Source organism: Eptesicus fuscus, chromosome 2 (assembly GCF_027574615.1).
Source record: "Eptesicus fuscus isolate TK198812 chromosome 2, DD_ASM_mEF_20220401, whole genome shotgun sequence".
In the NCBI taxonomy this organism is placed as follows: Eukaryota; Metazoa; Chordata; class Mammalia; order Chiroptera; family Vespertilionidae; genus Eptesicus; species Eptesicus fuscus.
In genome coordinates this window covers 75513328-75539380 of record NC_072474.1, presented here as the reverse complement: position 1 = coordinate 75539380, position 26053 = coordinate 75513328, and the positions used below count along the sequence as shown (strand labels likewise).

Here is a 26053-nt window from a genome sequence, read left to right as displayed (position 1 = left end):
TCAGAGCACCACCTGCTGGTATAAAATGTAAGGTCATGGAATCTTCTATTACCAAAAAGCAAAACAATAAAATTTAATTTCAGAACAAAAGGAATTAATATATGTAAGAACATGCATATTATTTTCCTGAAATTATTTGAAACCTTCTAAGGAGGAAAATCACTGAACTCAGAGTTAGAAAACCTGACTTGGCCCTACCAATTTCTAGCCAGGGCACAATGAGCAAGATTTTAACATCACTGAGCCCCAGGTTCCGAATCTGTACAATATGGGTTGAAAACATTGTTCTGGATGAAATAAGGTATTGTAGGACGCTGAGGAAGGATGACAAAAGTGCTGAGGGCTGGGGAGTCAATGCAGAATAAGGAATTTACTTAAACATTGATCCCAAGTCCTAGGAGATTTGCAGTTTGGTGGAAAAAATGAGAAGGTCCTGGTAAGAGAACAGACATTGTATAAGGATGTAGCCTGGTAAGAAAAAAGTAAAACCTAGACGTGGAAAAAACAAAAGGCAAGAGATTATGAAGTGAGAGAAAAAGTTAACTGTAAATAAGGAAGTGAGAGGCCCAGAAGAATAATAGATACCAGAATCCAGATGATGACAATGACACAGAGCGGATAAAAGTAAACTACACAGGGGTAGCAGTACCACAAGGCTGGGTGTTGGCTAAGCCATCCAATGAGCACTGGATGGTCAAAGGCATCAGAGAGAAAACACCATCAGCAGGAGTCAAAGTCTTTACAAAATATGAGGTAAAGGCCGATACAAGGAGGCATAGAGGGTGGTGTAGGCAGGTGGCACCAGTGGAATTTTTGCTTCGACTGTGGTTTCCTCAATGTCTCTAGATAGATAGGTGATAGATAGATAGATATACCAAAAGTCTTAGTGTAATTTTAAGCTTTAATAACTCCAAAATTCTAAATACCACCAACTTGCAAAAGATATCATTTGAGGTTTAACTAATTTAAATACTATTCACTCTTATTTACTTTTGTGGCTTTTTAAATGTAACTTTCTAGTTTTAATTTGTAATTTCAGTCAACATTTGCCATCTTCAATCAGAGCAACATGTTTTTATTCAGTTAATATTGGTTAAGACCAACCAAACTACTAAGATTCACAAGCACCCTCTTCTGCCCCCAGCAACAGTGGAGGCAGCTTCGATTCCTATTTCATATAAACAATTACTTGCTATAAGGAGGTTGAATCTCCTTTCCTTCTCGGTATGACCAAGTTCACAAAGAAACACGCATTTACATATTCACATTTACACACATATACACATAGACACCAATTCAAAAGCCTTGAACTTGGGAAAGCTTCCAAGTTTATTGCTGGAGGTACACAAAGCAGCTGGTCAACTCTTAAGATGTAGCATCATTTCCATTTCAAAAAATAAGGTCCTACCCCTGGGAAAATGTTATTAAATGGCCCAGGGAGTAGCTTAGATTCCCTGGCTTCTAACTTGTTCTGTCTTGTAAAAAGAATAAACTACATAAAAAGCATGTTTTAATAAAGCTATAGTCAATTTTATGACCAATATGGTATATGTTATATACTAGGTTGTGTTCAAATATAATTTAGTATATTTTATACTATGCATGAAACATATTTTCATATGCAAGTAAAAAAAAAACTGAAACTGGGTTCAAGGGTGATAGAGTAGAATTGTTAAAGCAAGGACTCAGATTACCTGGGTTGAAAATGTGGTTCTACTACTCTAGCACTTTGGTGAATTAACCACTTTCTTCCACCATAAAATGAGGATGGTAACATTACTACTCATCTCAAAGGATCATGGGGAGGATTTAAAAAAATAACATATAGAGAGCCATAGCAATACACCAGAGAGGTTGTCTTTTATTGTATAAATTCAAACTTCTTTCCATCAAACCTCTCCTTCTCCTTTCCTCCTCCACATATTAGAATGGACTACCTCCAAAACACTATGAAGTGGGAAGTTACCTAACTAGATACCCTGAATTTTCTTTTTCCAAATTCACTGTGGAAAAGTGTTCCCCCTTTTCTGTTTTCCGCTCCCTAAACAAGAATTTAGGACCAAACTGTAAAACAATGAACTTCATCTTTCAGTGAGATCTTAGCATATTTCCTCTCTGTGTCTATTCATGATAATTGACTTTAAATGTTAAATTCTAATTCTTAAACCAAAGAGAAATGTGGATTTATTCTTGGCGAGACAAATTCTATTCTTTGGTGTTCCCTGAACACAAATGAAATGAAGATTATTAAAAGTTTAAAATATTTTTGAAAAATATACTATTATGCCTAGCTTTAGCTAATTTTAATTTATCAATTCTTCCATTGAATTAATGATGGTGTTAATTAGCGCAAGCAGGATACATTACTTTGGAGGAAAAGCCTTGGAGATTAGGCTCCTGCCATCTTGTGGTTTCACTGCCACACTGCAGTGTGTTAGATGTCTATAAAAGCTGTATAAATGCATTCATTGTTCACAAGTGTAATTCTAGTATATCTCAGGATAGTATTTAAAGCTTCCATTTAAAACTACCACATGACTGCATTTGGTCCTTTTTTTTTTTTTTTTCAAATGCCATTTACTCAAATATTCAGTATTGATTAAAAGGGAGAATGTTTTCACATACAGCTGTCAATGAATGAGACACGATGATCGGAGGAACAGCTGACTTCCCAAAGAAAGGCTGAAACTTGCACTGTTCTCTGGGATTCTTCCGTAGAAGGTACATTCTCTACACGTGTATCATTCCTAGTTTCTATCAGGACAACTGATGTCCCTGAAGATGCCATCAATACAATTCAGACTACTTAAGTTGGAGATAAAGTGTTGTTGTTGTTAACTCTCCATTCTCATATGCAGATAAACATTTCCTTCATCTCCCTCACTTCATTCAAACTGCTGATAGAGAGAGAGCCTGAAAGTTACCCTCATCTGCAGAGCCCTCTGCAATGGTGAGGAAGACACAGCATCATGGTATCAGTGCCACGGTTCAGGACACTTTAAGTTCTCTAATCCCTGGTTTACTTTTATTTCCCTCACAGACTTAAAACATAATGTTATTTACATAGCACATATAAGACAAAAATTCTCCTGTTTCCATTGTTCCAAAAAATCACTACCTTTGAAGCTAAAATACAGCCCCAAACTAAAACTAGCAAGTCCATAATGTTCCAACAAAAATTCTAACTGAACATTGGATTGCAGGTACATCCATCCTTAAATAATGCCCTAAGAGTGTTACAAGAATACACTAGAAAGGATTCCTAACCTGGATCAGTTAGCTAGTATAGTGATGGTTAGCTGAGTAATCTGTATCACTTAGCTGAAGTCTTATCACTGCTCTGTATTCAGTGTATTGCAATATGTTTTTTTGGTTGAAATATCTGAAGAAAATTTGATCATATAGATATGCAGTTGGAAAAGGGAGGAGTGGTAGAGGGCATAGAGAGGATAAAAAGTGATGGAAACAATTAAATTAAATTTTAAAAAATGAAGTACTGCAAATCCTATCTAATGAAAGAGTAATATGCAAATTGACCACACCTCTGCTACATCCACAAGCCACGCCCACCAGCCCATCAGGAATGAGTATGCAAATTAACCCAACCAAGATGGCTGCAGCCACAGAGAGAGCAGGAGGCTTGAGTTTCCCTGGCAATAGAGGAAGCCAAGCTTTCCACCTGCCCTGGACTGCCTTAGCCTCTGCCTAAGGCTAAAAAGGTTTCCATTATAGAAGATAAATAAATCCCAACAAAAATGGCAGCAGCCACAGAGCTGGAGAGAGCAGGAGGCTTGAGTTGCCCCCGGGGATGGAGGAAGCCAAGTTTCCACAGCACTGGCCTGCCTTGGCCTCCACTTAAGGCTACAAAGTTTCAATTATAGAAGATAAATAAATCCCAACAAAAATGGCTGCGGCCACGGAGCAAGCAGGAGGCTTGGCTCTGCTCCAGGCTACAAAGTTTCAATTACAGAAGATAAATAAATCCCAGATACCAGGGCCTCCCCCTTGGGTCGCCGGGGTGTGTGGCCAGCCTGCAAACCACCACAGGCCCCTCGCTCAGGCCACCCCACACCCCAAGGGAACACCCACCCTGATCCGGGACACCCTTCAGGGCAAACCAGCTGGACCCCACCCATGCACCAGGCCTCTATCCTATCTAAGCCTATCTAATAAAAGAATAATATGCAAATTGACCGTCAATCCAACACACAAAATGGCTGCCCCCATGTGGTCAAAGATGACTGCCCCCATGTGGACACAAGATGGCCAGCAGGGGAGGGCAATTGGGAGGGACCAGGCCTGCAAGGGAGGGAAGTTGGGGGCGATCAAACCTGCAGGGGAGGGCAGTTAGGGATGCCCAGGTCAGCAGAGGAGGGAAGTTGGGGGCGACCGGGCCTGCAGGGAAGGGCAGTTGGGGGGGACCCAGGCCTATAGGGGAGAGCAGTTGGGGGGACCAGGCCTGCAGGGGAGGGCAGTTAGGGGTGACCAGGCCTGCAGGGAAGAGTAGTTAGGGACAAACAGGCTGGCAGGGGAGCAGTTAGACATCAATCAGGCTGGCAGGGGAGTGGTTAGGGGGTGATCAGGCTGGCAGGCAAAAGTGGTTAGGGGCAATCAGGAAGGCAGGCAGGCAAGCACTTGGGAACCAGCAGTCCTGGATTGTGAGAGGGATGTCCAATTGGAGAGGGTGCAGGCTGGGCTGAGGGACACACCGCCCCCCATGCATGAGTTTCATGCACTGGGCCTCTTGTTTCTATATAAAAAGGGGAGGAGTATTTTAATAGCCTTTTTAGATTGTAGTGTATATTCTTTGATACTATGACAAAACTTGGTAAGTGCTACTGTCTTAAAGGTTAGTTGCAATGTTACATCTGAAAAAACATATTAGTGAGTTTTTTTAACTCCAATGTTAAAATCCATTTTTCTCTTATGCTTTGAATGGACCTTTTACTCATACATGATTTTGTATCATACATGGCTCATTTGAAAATATTGATTCACCAAGACATGCAAATCTTCCACTGGTTACCAAAAAGTTACTTTCACTTTCTTGTCCAATTGCAATTTTTTGTTCTGATACAATAACACAACTAAAAAAACGAGATAGTAATTTGCACCTACTTGGACAGCTGTAATACCAATAATACAAAAAAATAACAAATGTTGGCAAGGATATAGACAAATTGGAACCACAGTGCATAGCTGGTGGGAATATAAAATGGTGTATCTATTGTGGAAAACAGTTTAGTGGTTCTTCAAAGGGTTAAATGTAAAATTACCAAATAACCCAGCAATCCCACTCTTATGAATATACCCCAAAGAACTAGAAGCAAGAATTCAAATAAATACTGTACAACAATGTTCATAGCAACATTATTCACAATAACAAAACAATTGAAATAACCTAAGCATCCATCAACAGATGAAGTGATAAACACAATGTGGTATATAAATCACAATAAAAAGGAAGGAAATTCTGATACATGTTACATGAATGAACCCTAAAATATTATGCTAAGTGAAATAAGATAGACACAGGACAAATACTATATGATTCTAGTTTTCTGAAACATCTAGAATAGGCAAATTCATAGATACATAAAGTAGATTAGAGGCTACCAACGGCTGGAGGAAGTGAGTATGGAGAGTTATTGCTTAATAGATGCAAAGTTCTTGTTAGGGATGATGAAAACATTTTAGAAATAGTGGTGATGGTTGCATAAAACTGTGAGTGTAATTAATGTCACTGAATTGTACACTTAAAAATGGTTAAAATGGCAAATTTTATACCATGTATATTTTTGACCAATAAATATAAATTTAAAGACCATGATAAAATACACACAACTAAGGAGACAGTATTGTGTGTGTGGTGATTAAGAACAGTTTAAGTAAATTTCTAGGCCCAAAGTGGAAACTTAGCAACTTTCATGTTCCTGTAAATGCTCTGCTTGGCCAGAAACTCAGTATATCCATCCAGTAAGCCAATTCCCAAATGCCAAGCAAACTCTTCGCTCTATACTTATTTCTTTGTTCCTTATTCATTTTCTATTTTTCTCTTCCTTGTTCCTTATTCTTTATCCTACCAAAGCTTCCTGCCTTCTACCCCATTTGGGAATGGAGACTGCTGCTTCATGAAAGGTTAAAGATTGTATCAACTAAATTGTCTTTTTCAATCGTTTTTAAGAGAACGATAAAAGCTATGGATCAACCTGAGGTTCCAGTTGGGAATCTTGTTTATATCTCAGTTTCTTCATCTGCAGAATAAAGAACTAAAAGTAGAATTAGAAAGCATCTAATTCATGGGTTGGAGGAAAGATATAATTCCTATAAAGTACTAATTTAGCATGGTAAACATGGCAGGTGGCTATTAAGTATCAGCTATCATTATCATTATGATTCAATTCACTTTCTACTTGCTCCAAAGTATTGAAAAGGGAATAGGCCTTACCATCAGATTTGGATTCAAAGTCCCAAATCTGCCCCTTTCTCACTCTGTGATTTCAGCAAGCCACGCATCTCTGGATTTCAATGTGCATCCTCACAGATAAAGTACAATTAAATTGCATTCAATGCTGGAAATATTTAATTGTATTATATTGAAGTATTTGGATATGCTTTTAAATATCTATTAACATACCTAAAAGTGAGAAATATCAAGTAGTAGGGAAGGGATAACTCTTCATGGTTGATTCTTTTTTTAGATATTCTGAACAGTTTAATATTAAAAAGTGTGACATTTTGGTCCTGAGGTAATAATACAGATAGGCTAAGAAAGACAGTGAATGTATTGCTGAAATACTTCACTTGGAGTCGACTGAGATAATAAAATTGAATAAAAATAATTTATGGCATTATCAGGGCCTTCAAAACTGTGTTCAGCTAATCTCTCATTTCCAATCCTGCTGAGAATATTTCCTTTAAATAATATTGTGAGCTGAACTGTGTACTCGCAAAATTCATATGTTAGAACTCTAACCCACAGTTAGAATGTGACTGTATTTGGAGATAAGGCCTTTAAAAGAAGTAATTAAGTTAAACTGAGGTCATTAGGGAGAGCCCTAATCCAATATAACTACCCTTATAAGAACAGGACATTTGGACACAAACACCCACAGAGGAAAGACCATGTGAAGAAGCTGACCATCAAGCCAAAAGAGAAGCCAAGAAGAAATCAACTCTGCCGACATCTTGATTTTGGACTTTTAGTGTCTAGAACTGTGAGAAAATTTCTCTTGTTTAAGCCACCCAGTCTGTGGTACTTTATTATGGCAGACCTAGGAAACTAAAACCTTTTTTTTTTTTTTTTTTGTACATCACACGGAAATCTGATCACATTCAGATTTTTTTTATTTTCTTTAAGATCAAGAAGATCATTGTCTACCAACTCCTCTCTGTGAATAAACACTGTGTGGATTGTAATGTAAGCACAATCTGCATACACAGCTGGTGCTTCAAGCCCAACTTGCTTCCCAGAACAAAGGGAATTTTTCCATAAACATAAATCTAAGCCTTTACTTTTCAGTATATAGATAGAACACTAGCCTTGACTTTACCTTTTTTTTTTTTTCTTACTAAGATTCTAAAAATTCCCTAGGTCTAATCTTATACAGGGTCATGGGGGTTCGGAGAAGGGAGAACTCACGTCTGGTCAAGGGATAGGGAATATTCCACTAATGGGATGGCATTCAAACCAGACCCCTACATAAGAGGGACAAGCAACAGTTAATAGGCAGTGAACTATAGTTGGAAACAAAAGATAATCAATGAAAGTTCTTGGAGAGCAGCAGAGCAGCCATAAATTTTAATAAGATAATGAAAACAGGACAGCCATAAAAGAGCCCAAGATAAACTTTCCGAACGTGTCTAACTTAGATGTGATGCGTGCAGAGAGGAGACCCAAGAAGGCATGGCAAAAGTAAAAGCAAAGGAAGAGTTAAGAACAGGCTCTAATCCCAAGTAGGGAACCATTAGCAGAGCATAGAAGGCTTCCAGGCTCCTAGTGTTTGATTTTAACGTTCGGTCCAAATAAATGATCGACTACTAAGCTATGTAGAGACAGAGGCTACCCCTAGAGAGCCAGGATAAAAATTGAAATAAAGAATTTAAAAAACTGAGCAGGACAGCAATAGCACAATACTATAAGGGCCACAGGTTCCACAGTTTTAATCTAGGCAAGATGATAAAATTTTTTAAAACCCATAGGTGAAAGGAGACTTAAAATAGGCAAAATAGAATTTGTATGTCTTCTCATCTCCCAAGAAGACATACAAATCAGCTAACAGATATATGAAAACATGTTCAACCTCACTAGCAATTAGGGAAATGCAATCAAAACTACAATGAGATAACACCTCACAACTGTTAAGAGTAGCTAATATCAAGACAAGTAATAAGTGTTGTTGAGAGGTTGGAGAAAAGGGAACCCTTATTCACTGCTGGTGGGAATGTACACTGGTACAGCCACTATGGAAAACAGTCTGGCGATTCCTCAACAAATTAAGAATAGAGTTACCATATGACCCAGAAATCCCTCTTCTGGGTGTATACCTGAAAAATTCAAAAACATGTATTTGCAAAGGTACATGCACCCCTATGTTCATTACAGTATTATTCATGGTGGCCAAAACATGGAAACAACCGAGTGTTCTGTGATAGAGGATTGGATAAAGATGTGGTACATATACACAATGGAATACTACTCAGCCATAAGAAGACAAAATACTGACATTTTTGATAACATGGATGGACCTTGAGAATATTATGCTAAGTGAAATAAGTCAGGCAGGAAAAGCTAAGAACCATATGTTTCACTCATATGTGGGATATAAAACTGAAGCTCATGGACACAGCAGTGTGGTGGTTGCCAGAGAAAAGGGGGTGGGGAAAGGAAGGAAGCCTAATATATGGTGATGGAAGATGATTTGAGTTTGGGTGGTGGGCACACAGTGTAATATACAGTTCTTGTATATTCTTATAACACAGAAATCCAGAACTGAAACTTATATGATCCTATTAACCAATGTCACCCCAATCCTACCTAATAATAGAGTAATATGCAAATTGACCGTACCTCCGCTATGCCCACGATTGGCCAAGAGGCGCGGGGGGGGGGCGGGACTCAGGGAGGCCGGGGTAGCCGATTGGCGATGCTAGGGTGCGGCCTTGGGCACCAGCGGGGAGCCTGTGATGGATGGCAGGCAACTGGCGGTCGGCTCCTGTGACAACCAGAGGCTGACCAACTGGAAGTCAGTGCTGGACCCACCCCCAAGCAAGCGGTTAGGGGCAATCAGGCAGGCAGAGGGGTTAGGGGTGATCAGGTAGGCAGACCAGTGGTTAGGGGTGATCAGGTAGGCAGGCAAGTGGTTAGAGGTGATCAGGTAGGCAGACCAGTGGTTAGGGGTGAACAGTTAGGCAGGCAAGTGGTTAGGGGAGATCAGATAGGCAGACCAGCAGTAGGGGTGATCAGGTAGGCAGACAGACCCTCACTGGGCTGGCCCCGCCCCCAAGCAAGCTGTTAGGGGCAATCAGGCAGGCAGTCAGAGTGGATAGGGGTGATCAGGTAGGCAGACCAGTGGTTAGGGGTGATCAGGCAGGTAGGTCAGTGGTTAGGGGCAATCAGGTAGGCAGACAGCCCCTTTCATGGCTGGCCCCACCCCCCAGCAAAGAAAGAGGGAGGCCCAGGCCAGCCAATCCATTGCACCCCAGCCTGTCGCCTGCAGAGGGAGGCCATCGGTGGCAGGGGAGGGAAGGCAGTGCTGCACAGATGGCAAGCAGTGGCAGCATCGGGGGTGGGACCAGCTTCCTGCAGACCGGGGAAGGAAAGACCTGATAGGCCCTGATCTCAGGCCAGGCCTAGGGACTCTACCCAAGGGGTCCTGGATTGTGAGAGGGTGGTTGGGCTGAGGGACGCCCCCGAGTGCATGAATCTTCATGCACTGGGCCTCTAGTAGATTTAATAAAAACATTAAAAAACTACCGTATTTTCTGGCGTATAAGACCCCCTGGCCTCTCCCAGACCCAGGGGCGCATGGCCTCATCCGGACCTAGGTGCTCGAGGCCTCACCCGGATCCAGGGACACATGGCCTCACCCGGACCCAGGTGCGCGAGGCCTCACCCGGATCCAGGGACACATGGCCTCACCCGGTCATATAACTCTTGACTTGGAAAGCAAGTATACCAGTTTCTCTAGTAATAAAAAGTTTATTCACATATCAAACTCTTAAACTTCTTATGGAGACACTAGGCAATATAATAGTAAAAATATCCCAGAGCAAGTTTCATATGAAAAGTGACACATTTACACTGATTTTTAAAAATAAAAGCAAAAGTTAAAACATACTGTTGAATTATAATTCTGACAAATGAAACTAAGATTTTGGGATAAGTATGAGTTTCTTAAAATAAATTCAGAAATAGTTGCTAGCAACTTGTTTCTGACATTTAACCATTTCCCCCCTAAATCTCTTCAGTTTTCTACATCATCTTTAATGCATAGTAAGAAGAAAGCCTGAGTCATTCTGCAATGACCATCACACTGATTCTATTAATAGGAAGATAGGTTCTAAGCAGAAGCATTATTGTGAAACCTACAAGTTTGAGAGAGAGCATGGCCCTGCCAACATATCGATTTCAGACTTCTAGCCTCCTAAACTGTGAGACAATGATATTTTAAGCCACTAGGTTTGTACTATTTTGTTACGACAGCCCTAGAAAAGTAATACAGATGTACCACTTACCACAATTCTCTATTATTGGATTATTTTGATTTGTGACTTAAAATTCATATTTGGAAAATATTTTTAATTGAATGGACACATTAATCAGATCTCTTCTGACAAAGAAGAATGCCCTATATTTCACTGTGGGAACAGTGATTTTGGCATTCTTCTTATGGTATTAAAATACTAAGAATATGGGCATCATTACAGGCTTTGTGTATATTCATGGAGAAATTAGAAGATACATATAGGAGTTTGAAATATTTACCAGATACAAGTACACACAAAACTAATAAAATTTTTATTTTAAAACATCACAAATAATTACAAGTCAAATGTCCCAACTACATAAACTATTATATATGTGTATGCATGTATGCATATAATATATATACATGTATTTAAATTTTGCTTCATCTTTCATCTTTTTATCTGAGTAAAAAGAAGAACACTTTCCTCATTCAGAAGATTTTTGATGTTGTAATAATTACCTAGAAGTGATAAGAAAATAAAATTAAAACTTACTCCCATAAGATCATTTCTTTTGATTAAATGTTTGGCCATGACTAAGACAGTTAAAATATATGGTACCCAAAATCAATCCATCTAACTCAAAGTACCTCTTACTTAACTCCATTAATTGAAAAATCCAAGAGTTAACCACCCCCTGTGATCCACATAAGGCTTAAAAGGATGTAAATTTCACATCATTTTGATAGTAAACATAAAAATAAATTAGACAAGGATGCAAGAAAATAAAATCTCTCTGAGCTCAATGGTTACTAGGGTTTGGGAACTGCTATGGATTCCCTTAAACTAGACATATGTATAAATAGGTAAATATAAAAGGTAAAATGTTTAGTAAAATAAAATCTCAAAGTTAAAAAAATGGGCAAATGCTACTCTTAAATAAATTAGGTAATAAATAATAGCTAAAGTAAGATACAGATTAACAGCAAACAAAGGCAGATTCATAGCATAGAGTACCATACTGTAACTTCCTATGTATTAGAAATTGATACATACTAAGATGAACTAAGTTAATAAATGTAAAGTGTTCATAACAGTGCTGACACACATAAAAGACTATACAAACATAACTACTATTACTGTCTTCTTTCATTAGAATGTAAGCTTGATGAGGGCAGGAATTTTTGCGTTTTGTTATATATCCCACATTCTTAGAGCAAAGCTTGACAGACTTTCAATAACATTTGTCAAATGAATGAATGAACAAATTAAAATTCCTATTTCCAAAGACTTGTGTTCTTCAATAACTGATGAACCATACTATTCTATATGTTTAAAATAAACTGCTAAAAATTGTTTGACTACATAATGTCTTAGAGATAACACAAGGGAAATAATTTTCCCTCCAACCTGGATACAACAACAGTTTTTCATATTCAGCAATAAAGAAACTACCTCATTCAATTTTCATGTATCGAAACACTAATGTACAAAATTCAAAGAAAATACTTATCAAACTTCTTTGGCATCAGTCACATCACACTTCATTTTGACCATACTTCATTTTTATGTGCTCATGAGCAACTTCATAAATATTTAACCATGTGAAAGAAAATATCTTTAATTACTCTTACCTGAAGGAACATAGAATGAATCCCCAGTTCTTATTATATAAGATGTTTCATGTAAGGTACATAAAAGGTCACCAAAGTTAACATAAAAAACCTGTAAAATTCAAAATTAAAATCTCATTTCAAATTGAACCATCACAACAACTATACTCCAAAGAAACAGAAATGTGGTAGGTAGAATAACTGCCATTGAAAGATGTCCATGTGCTATAATAATTTGTCATGGTATATAGCAAAAAGGACCTCAAGATGGGAGGTTATCCTGGATTACCTAGATGGGCCCTATCTAATAGCATAAGCCCTTACCACCCAATTTTTTTTTTTTAATTTCTTTATTGATTAAGGTGTCACATATTTGTCCTCATCCCCCCATTCCCATCCCACCCCCCTCCCCACGCATGCCCCAACCCCCTGTTGAACTTAACCGTTGGATAGGCTCATATGCATGCACACAAGTCCTTTGGTTGAACTCTCCCCCTCCCCCCACCCTCTCCTATCCTCCCTCTGAGGCCCGATAGTCCGATCGATGCCTCCTTGTTTCTGGTTCTGTTCTTGTTCCTCAGTCTATGTTGTTCATCATTTCCCCTAGATGAGCGAGATCATATGTCACTAGATATATACTTATAAGAACTGAATGTGAGACGAGCAATAATAGTTATGCTGACAGGCAAATGAATCAGTCTGTAGTGAGTTTCTTTCTGGACCAACAGTTCTTTTGAGACCCAATTTCAATGTCCACCAGTTCCTTATGTGTACATGTCAGCACTGACCCCTCAGCTCTGGATGGTGGACAAATGGTGGTAACGGAGGTCTGACTCCCTCTGGTTTGGTCTCGGTCGGACCCAGGGGCACGGCTACACCCGGACTAAGGGGCACGTGGCCTCACCCATACCCAAGGGGCGCGTGGCCTCACCCGGGCCCGGGACCCAGCCTCACCCGGATGGATCCAGGGGCACACGGCCTCACCCGGACCCAGGATCAGGCTTCAGCCGTACCCAGGGGCGCAAGGCCTCACCCGGACCCAGGGGCACATGGCCTCACCCGGGCGCAGGGACCCAGCCTCATCCGGGTCCAGTGGCGCGTGGTCTCACCCGGACCCAGGGACCCAGCCACACCCGGGTCCAGGGGCGCGTGGCCTCTCCCAGACCCAGGAGCACGTTACCACCCAATTTTTATCTGCCACATGTGGGTGTGGGACCAGCAGTTTGTTGTCTCCACCCCTCCTACCAGTCTCAGTGTGGCTTCTTTAATTCTCTGGTTTTGAATGGTGGCTATTCTGTAGTTTAGTTGTAATTTTGATGTGGTCAATATTCAAGGTTTCATATCTTTCTCCAATGAGAATATCTTCAAGTTAGATACTGAGACCTTATGATTCAATCATCAAGGTCTTTGAAAGTTTGCTACCAGGTCTGATAAAAATATTCCAAGTTCAGCTAAAGGCCTGGAATCAGACATTTCTCTAAGAAACTGGCTCCTCTAAGTAAGTTGCTGTCGCTTTTTTGTTTTTGTTTTTATATTTGGGAACATTTATTGCCTAGCTTTCAAATATCTCTACACTTTGCTCATTTGGTTATTTTCTCTCTTCTCCTGCTTTATTTCCGTTCCTCACACATCACTTAACTTCTATATTTTTCTACTTCTTAATCTCTTTTTCTCTTCTGGAAAAGCTACCATAATTTGTTAGTTCTTGTGTGAATTAATTTTAAGAACTATATGACTGCTTCCCTCTCTATCAAACAGATTCTCTAGCACTAAGTTTGAATTAAGAGTTAATGACCTTTGCTATTTCTCCATCTTATCCTTCTTTTGTTCACCAAAAACCTATATTTAGACCTTGGATGGCTAGCTCAGGTGATTGGAGCATTGTCCTGTACACCAAAAGGTTGTGTGTTTGATTCCCAGTCAGGACACATATTTTGGTTGCGGGTTCAATCCTTGGTTGGGGCATATGCAGAAGACAACTGATCGATGACTCTCTCTCTCCAAAAATTAATAAACATGTCCTGGGGTGAAGACAAAAAACAAACAAAAACCCTATATTTAAAAGTGTGCTTCATGTTTTAAAAATGTAAAATTATTCCCCTTTTTATTAAAAAAAAAAGATCTAATTTTCATTATAAAAAGTTAAAGGCAATATTTAGAAGAAAAATCAACTATAATCAACTAAGAAACATATTATCTTTCTACAGTTTCTTCTAGTTTTTGTCATTCCATTTCTAAACTGTAGGCAGAAATAAAATGAAGGAACAATTAATGAGGATGAAGCTTCATCATTGAACTAATAGCAGTTACCTATTAAACTGTAATGCCTTTATTATACAAAAGGAAATTTGAATAGTAAGTACTTGAAAGTACTCTCATACCCCATATTTTACCTTGCACAGTTTACTTAAATGCTTATCTCCAAGGTCTGCTTGTATGACTATTCTTCAAAAAAATATACATTTAAACTCATATAAAAATGCTCTGTACAGTACCTGGAACATGTAAGTGCCAAATAACTACTTATTATCATACTGTGCACCAGTGGGGTCCCTCGGCCTGCCCTGTGGGGATCGGGCTGAAACCAGCTCTCTGACATCCCCCGAGGGGTCCTGGGTTGCGAGAGGGCGCAAGCCAGGCCGAGGGACCCCTCTGGTGCACGATCAGGGCCAGGGAGGGGACACGGGAGGGCTCTTGGGCATGTCCGGCCCATCTTGCCCAAGTCCCAATCCAGCAACAAGCTAACCTACCGGTCGGAGAGTCTGCCCCCTGGTGATCACTGCACATCATAGCAACTGGTCGAATGGTCGAACAAATGGTCGGACACTTAGCATATTCGGCTTTTATTATATAGGATAATGGTTTATCTCATTACTAAGTCAAAATGTAAATATAATAATTTTCTCCCTGCAGAACAATTCAATGGTTTCTAACTACTGCAATTGCTGTCAATGTTACAGTGAATAAGTACATATGCCCAGCTTCCCTAACTTTCATTTATTTTCCTAGGAAAAATTTCTGACCTGTGAGTCACAGGTCAATGGGTACAAATGTTTTCCAATAATTTCTACTAATTCAGTAATTATAAAGTATCCTGTGTTTTTAAAATTCTATAATTTTCAAATTAAAAATGCAAAAATATCATATATACTAGCTCCCAATTTTCAGTTTGCTGCTAACTACTTACATGATTTGGAAGAAGTTTTTTAACCTCTATTGCCCATGAATATTGGCCATGTTAGACACTTTCAAGTACTTACTATTCAAATTTCCTTTTGTATAATAAAGGCATTACAGTTTAATAGGTAACTGCTATTAGTTCAATGATGAAGCTTCATCCTCATTAATTGTTCCTTAATGATTATACAGGGATCATCTATTACTTCAGTTAGTTAAATGTGTTCTTTTTACTGCTTTAGTTAAAACACTTGGGAGATCTATCACATTTTAAGATTGGCTTCCAATTTTTTTTAAATATGTTACATCTGGATTCTAGTTACACTGATATAGTAATAAATTACTCTTTGACTCTCATGTGAACCTTTTCCTTTCCTTGCCTCTCAATTTGCCTTTCATTGTTAATATAAACTCAAGGGTCCAGATGCTCTTTTTTCCTTTTTCAGTTTGCTTTAATTTTTTTTTCAGCAAAAATAACTGTTTTGAATGCACTACCCCCAGTAACTCATGATTTCATAGATTCCTGAAATGTTACTTCTGAAAATTGTGCCTTAGATGTAACATTTTTTAAATGCTGGTATAATATTAAACATTCTTAAAACTTAAAGGGATTTTAAAATTCTATAATTTTCAAACTCAAAATGCAGAAATATCATATATACTAGCTCCCAATTTCCAGTCTGCTACTAACTACTTACATGATTTGGAAGAAGTCTTTTAACCTCTATCGCTAAACTGCATGATTGAAGAAGTGAAATTTAGACTAAATCTTAATAACCACCTCCAAGACTAAAATTCTAATAATTTCTGTGCAAACCAATATTCTAAGATTCACTCAAGTAAAGACCATTCCTTAAACTTCTGAATTTCAAGGGTACACTGCTATACACTTAGAAAGAACTTTTAAATAACCATTGGTTGATTAACTCTAAACAGATATAACAAAATTTTAAAAAATTATCTGGGCACTATAAAGAAATAGCATTTTTAATGCCTCATCATGTCCAATAAAATAAAAATGTACCAAAACAAAAATATATGGAGAAATACACTCACCAATGTATCCAGGCCAACATGCTGCTTTCCCTTTTCTTGATGTGGCCCTAATATCAATTTTCCAGTAGAAAAAAGGGGTGTATCCAATGTTTTATACACTTTCAACTCATCCTGCTCAACTGAAAATGTGTATGTATCTCGTGGCCTTAAAAGCTCTAAGGGAAAAATAGTAATATAAGTATAAAGCAACAGCAATGATATTGCTCAACAATATAACATATATACACATAATTACAATATTCATTACTAGAAATAAACCTGCCTTAGGGCCCTCGCAGGTTTGGCTCAGTGGATAGAGCGTCAACCTGCGGACTAAAGGGTACCAGATTTGATTCCAGCCAAGGGCACATACCTGGGTTGGGGGCTGGATTCCCCCCGCCTCTCCAGTTGGGGTTGTGCACAAGGCAGCCAATCAATGATTCTCTCTCATCATTGATGTTTCTATCTCTCTCCCTCCCTCTCTGAAACCAATAAAAAAGTATATAAAAAATAAAATAAAATAAACCTGCCTTAGAAAGACAAAAGAAATGAAATCAAGATCATTGACTCGGGTGCTAGAATGCCAGATGTCAAATTCTGTCTTACAAGCTGTATAACCTTAGCCAAGTTACTTATTCTTTTTCTGTGCTTACATTGCCTTTTCTATAAAATAATAATAGCTCATCTATGTTAAATATCAAATGAGTTAATTTGTGTAAAGTATTTAAAACACTGGCACAAAGTAAACATTTAAGTCTTAGCTTTTAATAATAATAATAGTAATAATGGCAGTGTTATTGTTTTCCATTATAGCTCAAATGAAAAACAAAAGTAGCTAAGAGACAAGACAAAGAAAAACTTCCATACATTTTAAAAGTTTAACATAGCCCACAATACAAATGTACCATTACCATGCCAATAGAGTCCTTTGCAATTGCTTAACTGATTATTAAATAAGATTTTTATTTATCAGGTAAAGGCTCTAAGTAACTGGAGTTCTAACTGTTGCTCACAAATTACTATCTCCCTTTTGAATTTCTTTTTACTCATAAAATTTTGCAGCTCTATAATAAATACATTCTTCTATCATCAGCTTCTATTTCCTTGGATATTTGGAAATGTTTTCTATATCTCATATTAGAAATAGAAAATACACAGGATATAGAAAATACACAGACTCAAGAAACATACAAAAAGTGATGAACTCCTAACAATACTCACAACTTTTCTAACCTGGTGCAGTACAGCAATGTTTTTAAGTGTGAACATCTTATAGCTTCTCTAGTTGGACCTATTTGTTCTGTGACTTAGGATAAATTGTCCTTGGTACTCACTGAAACAGTCATAACAGTTGTTTAAATATTTAAATATTTCCTATATATATAAACACTGCCTGGTTGGTAAATACCTTAGTGTCTCCTACTTACTCCCATCACACTATACGCATTCCTTGGGACCTCCCATTGTCATCCAAAACACTAACTGTTTAATGCCTATTCAATATAGCAGCAGGTTTCTACGACCTTGTGTCAACCCTAAGGTTAAGTGGCATCTGTTTGGCTGATTGATGCACTTGCTAGTCATCCTCTCAAAGGTTTCATGTCCCAGGTATCACTACTGGAATCTCACTGCCAAGAAGACTAAATCCTGCCCACAATTCCTTTCTGGTCTCACAGTAAGAGTGTATCCTAGTGTCTGCCTGCTAACTTGCTACAGTTCCCCCAAAACAGTCCTTGTCCCTACATCAAAGAATGCCTGGTTTTCCTACTGGGGAAGGCAACAGTCCTGATGGTAGCACTTGAATCCCAGAGGATAAATGCATGGTGCTATATGCCCCCTGAAAGTTGTTTGCTGTCAATGCTCTCCAGAATGTTCCTCATATGGGCTGCTAATTGGAATTAGACCGTTTACTAGACTTTGGCTCAGAAAGAGCTAGGAAGAGAAAGAGAAAGTGGGCAGGTCATCAAGCCAGCAGTTTGTACTTCTTAGCTATTAAATTAAGCATATTCAATATCATTCCTGATCTTACCCATGAGAATAATCTTTCTTGTGTCCGGGTCCCTTACGCTCGTTGGCTGCAAAGGATCTCCCAGAGGTATATTCAGATCTATGACTAGTTCTTTCTCTGCAAAAGAAATACAATTGAAATATAAGCTACTAACTTAAAATTCTTTTCAATTAAAAAAAAAAAAATCTAGTATGAAATACAGCTTTGGACAAGTTGTAAAGAAGAATTGCCAGAGGCATAACAATCTCTTCCTACTTATAAATGAACATTCTGATTCACAATAACTCCAAAACAATAATGATTTAATATAAAAGCAAACATCCTAAATTTCTTATTTTCTGTAGGCCTGTTGAAACGTGACAACTCTTGAACTTTTGCATCAAGAAGTTAAATGGTTTTGCATATTCTCTAAGAGAGCCGGAAGTATGCAATACCCTTTAGAAAGAATTCATCAAAAAGTCTATTTTAACCATATGAAAAAGGTTAGCTTCATTTGACAGGGCTATTTACTAATGTGGAAATGTTTTATACTATGCTATTGATGATTTTTATTTTTAAGAATAAAATTAGTTTGGACTACCCATCAAGATGGCAGAGTAGGTAAGTGCTATGCTCTCCACCTCTCATACCCACAGCAAAATTACAACTAAATTATGGAACCACCACCCGGGAGGACCACCTGAAGACAAGCTGAACAGAAATTCCTATAACTAAGGATATAAAAAGAAGCCACATGGAGACTGGTAGGAGGAGTGAAGACATGCAACGGGGTGGGGTGTTCCTGTATCTACATGTGGTGTTAAGAATGAGGAGGTTTATCTTAGCTGTGGAGAGTGAGAGGGGCCCAGACCCACACTAGGCCTGCCACTCTGGAGCAACGGTCGCCAACTCCGTGAGGTCCGAAAGGTTGGCGACCGCTGCTCTAGAGCACCAGTGCTGGGAAAAATGAGTCCCCAGAATATCTGTGAACATCAGTGGGGATTCTGTCTGGATGAGACAGAGAGCTACTGGAGACCCATACAAACCCAAGCATAGACTCACTCATTCACAAACATTTACCCTAAGGTTGAGTCAGGACAGCAACTCAAAAAGTACTTGGGACATTAGAGGAGAAAATGAATTGTCTGGCTTCAGGGCAAAGGTTGGAGGGGCAACTCTCTCTGGACAAAAGTGCCATTGTTCCTTTGTTGAGCCCTCCCAACGCAAAGCCTACAGGAGCAGGTGGATGCCAAGTCTGAGTCTCCTGGCTAACAACACTCGCCACCTCCCCCACCCCCCGTTGATTCCCTGAGAACCTACCCCACCTAACTCCTGCACCAGGCCTAAACCTCTTTCAGGGGTTGTTCCACGCAAGTAACTTGCCTCAGTCAGTGCTGGGGACTTCCCTAAAATCTTTCAAAGATCCACAACCACAGGTAAGTAGTGGCTGGCCTTGGCATGCCCTGCAACAGTGACAGCTGATCCAAAGCCCAGCACGAGTGATAGCTGGCCTCAGTTTGCAGCATAGCCTCTCCCTGGTGCCTCCAAGCTCAGCACAAGCAACTACCAATCACAGATCACACTGTAGCTCTTACCAGATGGCCCAGGCAGGACACAGGTAACGGCTGACCTGGGCCTGCACCAGAGTACCTCCCAAGAGGCTCCAGAACTCACACACACAGTGTCTGGCTTCAGACAGTACCAGAGCACCACACAATTAGTTCTATAAACAACATACCCAAAGGATGAATTCAGTAGGCACCACAGTCCTGCTACAGTGAATCCCACTTTGTGGGGCAAGACCCCACATAACACTTTGTCAGGTATAGTTAAGGCCATTCCACACAGCTAGTCAGCCAGAGTCAATCCCACCAACTGATGAGCCAAGAGCAATGCAGGCTCAACTACAACATAAAGGCACATACAACACACACAAGGGACATATCTGGAGCAACCAGCTAAGGTGACCAGAGAGATTGTGCCACTAGACCCCACAGAATTCCTACTACATAATGCCACCCAGCCAAGACTAGGAGCCTTAAAGGATTTACCTAATATGTAGAGAGAAAAACAACGGGAGCCAGCCAGAATGAAGAGACAAAGAAACATGCCCTAAATGAAACAACAGGACAAAACTCAGGAAAAAAACTAAATGAAATGGAGGCAAGCAATTTAGCAGTTAGAGTTCAATATACTGATTATAAGGATACTCAATAAACTTAGGGGGGAAAATAGATGTAATTAGTGAGAATTTACACAGAGATAAAAAACATACTCAAAGAAATCTAAAACACTAATTCGAAAAGCTTTATGTACCTCTATGGTATTGCAGTATTATTTATACTAGCCAAGATATGGAAGTAACCTGTGTCCATAGATAGACCAATGGATAAATTGTGATACATATACAGGTAGTCCTCGGGTTACATCGGACTCGACGTACGTCATTTCGTGGTTATGTCGCCATCTCCCATTTATTTATAAAAAAAAAAAGTTCCGTCATTTCGACGTATGTACTTTATGTTTTTTATTATTTATTTACCACAAGTAAAGGTCAGGAATTGTTATCTTTCTTTTAATTTTATTTTACTGTTTCACTTCATTACTGCTGTGTATGTGCTCCATGTGAGTGACGTAGGTGCTTATGTAGGTGGGTTCCAACTTATGGCGAAAATCACACTGATCTCTATCGGACCGTCAAACCATAGATGGAAGGTAGGGGAGGGTGGGGATAAGAGGGAGAGATCAACCAAAGACTTGTATGCATGCATATAAGCCTAACCAATGGACACAGACATCAGGGGAGTGAGGGCATGAGTGGGGGAAGGGGCAATAGGGAGGGAGGATAAGGACACATATGTAATACATTAATCAATAAAGAAAAAAATTAAAAACAAAAACAAATGAACAACAGAAATAGACACAGATACAGAGCACAACTGATTGTTGCCATATTTTTGAGGGGTGGGGGTGGTGTCAGTGGAGGGCTGGGTAAAAAAAGATGAATGAATTAAGAAGTACAAATTGATAGCTATAAAAGAGTCATGGGATGTAAAGTACAACATAGGGAATATAGTCAATAAGATTGTAATAATTATATATGGTCCCAGGAGAGTACTAGGCTTATCAGGGGATCACTTCTTAAGTTATAAAAATATCTAACTACTGTATGCTGTTGACCTGAAATCAATATAATATTGAATGTCAACTGTAATTGAAAAATACATTAAAGAATCTAAAAATTAAAAAAATTAAATCAGTTTACTTTCAAAATTTGGGGGTGGGGGAATAGAGGACATTAAAAAGTGAATTGCCCGCCCCGGCCAGTGTGGTTCAGTTGTTTGGGTGTCTTCCTGTGCATAGAAAGGTTGACCTAATTCCCAATCACAGCACATTGCCCGACTTGCAGGCTCAATCACCAGTAGGGGGCATGTAGGAGGCAGCCGGTTGATGTTTCACTCTCACATTGATGTTTCTCTCTCTCTCCCTTCCTTCTTCTATAAAAATCAATAAAAAGTGATTTACCCTAACACCTGAAATTTTCATAGGTAATTTCAAAATTAGAAAAAAGCTACTTTTCAAAGCACTGTTATTTATAAAATAATCTAAATGTTATTTTCAGAACTAAGTTCATACTTCTTTCATCGTTATCAAGACAGATCCTTTTCCTATTAACTCTCTGCTTGGCTTTTTTCGTTTCTCCTTTTGCCTTTCTTTTAGACGATACTGTTTCTGGAGACAATATTCCACCAATTACAAATCCTCCTGAAATTTAATAACAAAAAAGGATAAATGTATTATACCTGGGAAAGTGAAAAATTTGAAGAACTCTAAATTATTACAGCAATTTCTTTACAAAATACAAAAGAATACATTATTATTGCTATATTTTATAACTAGTACTTCAAATAACATAAATACCAACCCATTTCACTAATGACTCTACTATCCTAAATCTAGAAGCACTGATTAAATGATTACATGGAAAAAAATGGTTAAATGACCTCTGTTGCTTAAAAACAACAGTCATCAATAAAGGTTTATAACAAACAAACAAAAGGCAGCAATAAAATAATTATAGCAATCCACATCTGAGTTTAGTCCTTTGACTTTAGATTTATCCATCAAAGAGAAGAAATAACTTCAGGATAACACTGACTATACTTTCTTGCCCACCCTCTACCATTGCTGTAGAAATATAGGATGACGAAATGGAATGAGATTAATATTTAAGGAATACTTAATCTGTGCCAGTTATAATTTTCTCATGTTCTGAGTTATGCTTAATTTTATGCAATTAGAAACCTTGTTACATGGTACTGAAATAATAACACTCTATAAAGCCACACACTCAAAGTACTACCAAAAAGAAAAAGAAATCAGCATCTCTATAGTAATTAGAGAAATCTGGATCTCAATCTATTCTTGTTACATTTTGGGGATATGATGAATAAATATGTAGAACAATGCTTAGCAGATAATGTATACAAGTAAACTGTAGCAATCTTCATGATTATTTTTTTTATTCTCAGACATTAAAGTGTAATTTTTACCTGATTCACTTTCTTGATAATCTACTCGCTCCCCCCGCCAATATTCCAAAGGTTTCAATCGTATTCTCTTGGTCCTGCGCAGGTTTGGTGTGTTGGAGGGCAATACTGTATAAAGATATTAGACAAAAATGAAGACATATAAATGTTTAGTTGAATGATAGTTGGCAGTAGAAAGAACCTTCTAGAACACTAACAATGCTTCTAGACAAAACATTAAAAAAAAGGTTAAAACATAATTAAGTTGTGCTAATAATTAAAGAAATGCCAATGAAGAACTAGGCTACTAGATTGGCAAAGATTTAAAAAATTGATAATACCCAGGGTTAATGATGTTTAACCCTTTGCACTTGCTTGCTTTTTTCTCGATTCCTTTATTCTACTTGGGATTTAATTTTTTAAATACCCCAGATTTTACAAAGCGCGGCAGTAGAATAAAAAACTGGAGTTTCTTTTCATACAAACTTATTTATTTGGATTTTTTTATATTTCAAATTATTGATACATTCAAAGAGTAATTTTAATCTCGACATCCGAGTGCAAAAGGTTAAAGGTACATAGGAATTTTCGTATTTTAGGTAGAAATGTAAAATGATTGAAGACAATTTGACAATACATAACACTCTTCGACTCAAATTTCATTTCGAATAAATGAGTTTGTTCACAAAAATGGACAAAGCTATAGGTAAAAGAACAGTTATGGTAGTACTGTTTATAATAGAAACAGAAAACAAAAATTTAAATTGAAAGCCATCTAAATGCTCCATAATAGGAAATGTGTAAATTGGGGTAGTCATATGTGCATATGTTTGTGTGTATAATACACATTATGCACTCACTTTATTTGAACAATGCAAAGTTTTATATACTAAGCTGGCTATATAATCAAATTCCTATGTTCTTATTTATTTTTTGTTTGCTATAGCTGTCTAAATCTCCCAGTCTAACTGTATTGTTTAAATGAAAATCTCCTTGATTTTTCTTATTTTTTTTTTCTTACATATTTTAGTTACTAGTTGTTTAATTTTTCTATCTTCGTCATAAATTGTTCATGTCATTGTATGTTCTATACCAGTGGTTGGCAAACCACAGCTCGCGAGCCACATGCGGCTCTTTGGCCCCTTGAGTGTTCTAACGCCACTTCTTCAAAATAGACTCGCCCAGGCCGAAAACCGACTTCTGTGCATGGGCCACGAAGTTTCAATCGCACTGTACGTGAGTGCCCGCACGTGGTATTTTGTGGAAGAGCCACACTCAAGGGGCCAAAGAGCCTCATGTGGCTCGCGAGCCGCGGTTTGCCGACCACTGTTCTATACCCTTCGTTCAACACTTTTATTTTAACCTTAAATTCCACTTTGCCTAATATTAAAATTGCACTATTTTATTTTTGTTTACATTAGCCTATCTAATTCTTTAACAAACTTTTATTTTAAAACTTGTTTTTAAGTGTTCCTTAAAGCATATAGGTGAATTTGTATTATTGAACCACATCTGATAGTCTCTATCTTAGTAGAGGAATTCAATTCATTCATACTTATTTAGTGTTCCATCTTATTTTATATTTACAAGTTATATTAGTGATACTTCTAATTTTTATTGGTTTGATAAAATGACCATTTCTTTTCTCCCCCCTTCTTGGTGACTTTAAAGTTGTACTGTGCTTTTTCACTCTACTATTGCTTACCTTCCCATTCCTGACACTCAGAAACAAACTCTTATTTTTTCATGATTATATAAAAAACTATATTCCTTACAAAGATATGCTATTCACTTTTTTGTCATCTGGTAAAATGAAACACTTTTAGACTATAGTAGTCCCCCGTTTTCAACTGGGGATATGTTCCAAGACCCCCAATGGATGCCCAAAACCACAAATAGTACCAAACATTATATATACTGTTCCTGTTGCAGGAAAAATCCTGCAATAGGATTTCCTGCTGCACTCTACCCCGCCTCCCCTCTGCCCTTGTCACCCGCCCCGCCATCTCCTCCAGCCCGCCTGCTTTTCCCTTCTCCCCCAGCCCGCCTGCTTTTCCGTTCGCCCCCTGGCCCCGCCTCCGCTCCACCCTTGTCACCCGCCCCGCCTTCTCCTCCAGCCCGCCTGCTTTCCCCTTCACCCCGGCCCTGACTTTGCTCCTCCCTTCTCCTCCCCCACCCGCCTCCCGGCTTGCTTGCTTCTTCGAAGCTTTACTCCCTTCTGCAGCTCTTGGCTTCTTTTGATGCTGTCTTGATATGCAAATTAGCCGCCATCTTTGTTGGGGTAATTTGCATACTCGTCCTGATTGGCTGGTGGGCGTGGCTTCGCTGGTGGGCGTGGCTTGGGTGTAGCGAAGGTGCGGTCAATTTGCATATTTGTCTATTATTAGATTAGATGTTTCTCCTATACATACATACCTTTTCACTTAAAGGAAGCCAATTATGGCTCCTCTTTGGCATATCTGAATTGCCAGCATCACTATTCTTGCACAATAGGGCCATTATTAAGTAAAATACGGTTACCTGAACACAAGCACTGCAAAGCCGCAACAATAGATCTGATAACCCAGACAGCTACTAAGTGACTAAAGCATGGATACACTGAATCATCCATGAACAAAGGGATGATTCAAATCCCGGATTGGGATGAAGCAGAACGGTGCAAGATTTCATCACACTACTCAGAGTGGCATGCAATTTAAAGCTAGAGTTGTTTATTTCTGAAACTTTTCCATGTAATATTTTCAGATCATAGTTGACCATGGATAACTGAAACTATGGATAAGAATGGACTACTGTACTTGTATTATCCCTTTTCTGCCCCTATTTTCCTCCCCACCATATCAACTTTCAAGATAATCTGGATTTTAAAGTATTATCACAAAAATCCTTACTTAGCACTTACAGTAAATCCCAAATCACATTAGCATTAAATAGTAGATACAACCTCAGTAGCACTGAGGTTAGGCCCTGGATAATCCCCTCCCTTAGGATGCATGTGGGACCTGTGACTTTCTTCTCATCAA

At 38.6% G+C, this 26053-nt stretch overlaps 1 protein-coding gene across 2 annotated transcripts in view; it reads right to left on the bottom strand.

Annotated features, from left to right (window-relative positions):
• Positions 1-7572: 7572 nt before the first annotated feature.
• Positions 7573-26053, bottom strand: part of CENPC (centromere protein C) — a 69467-nt gene continuing 50986 nt past the window's right edge. The window contains exons 14-19 of one of the 2 annotated variants that reach the window (XM_054728745.1): positions 23055-23159; positions 22138-22266; positions 18544-18639; positions 16536-16690; positions 12318-12414; positions 7573-7737 (exon numbers count right to left, since the gene is read on the bottom strand). In XM_054728745.1, the coding sequence (XP_054584720.1) occupies positions 7649-7737; positions 12318-12414; positions 16536-16690; positions 18544-18639; positions 22138-22266; positions 23055-23159 (671 nt within the window). In that variant the 3' untranslated portion in view covers positions 7573-7648. Of the gene's footprint in view, positions 7738-11001; positions 11211-12317; positions 12415-16535; positions 16691-18543; positions 18640-22137; positions 22267-23054; positions 23160-26053 lie in introns of those variants that run through there. The other variant, XM_008158730.3, reaches the window with a different exon arrangement.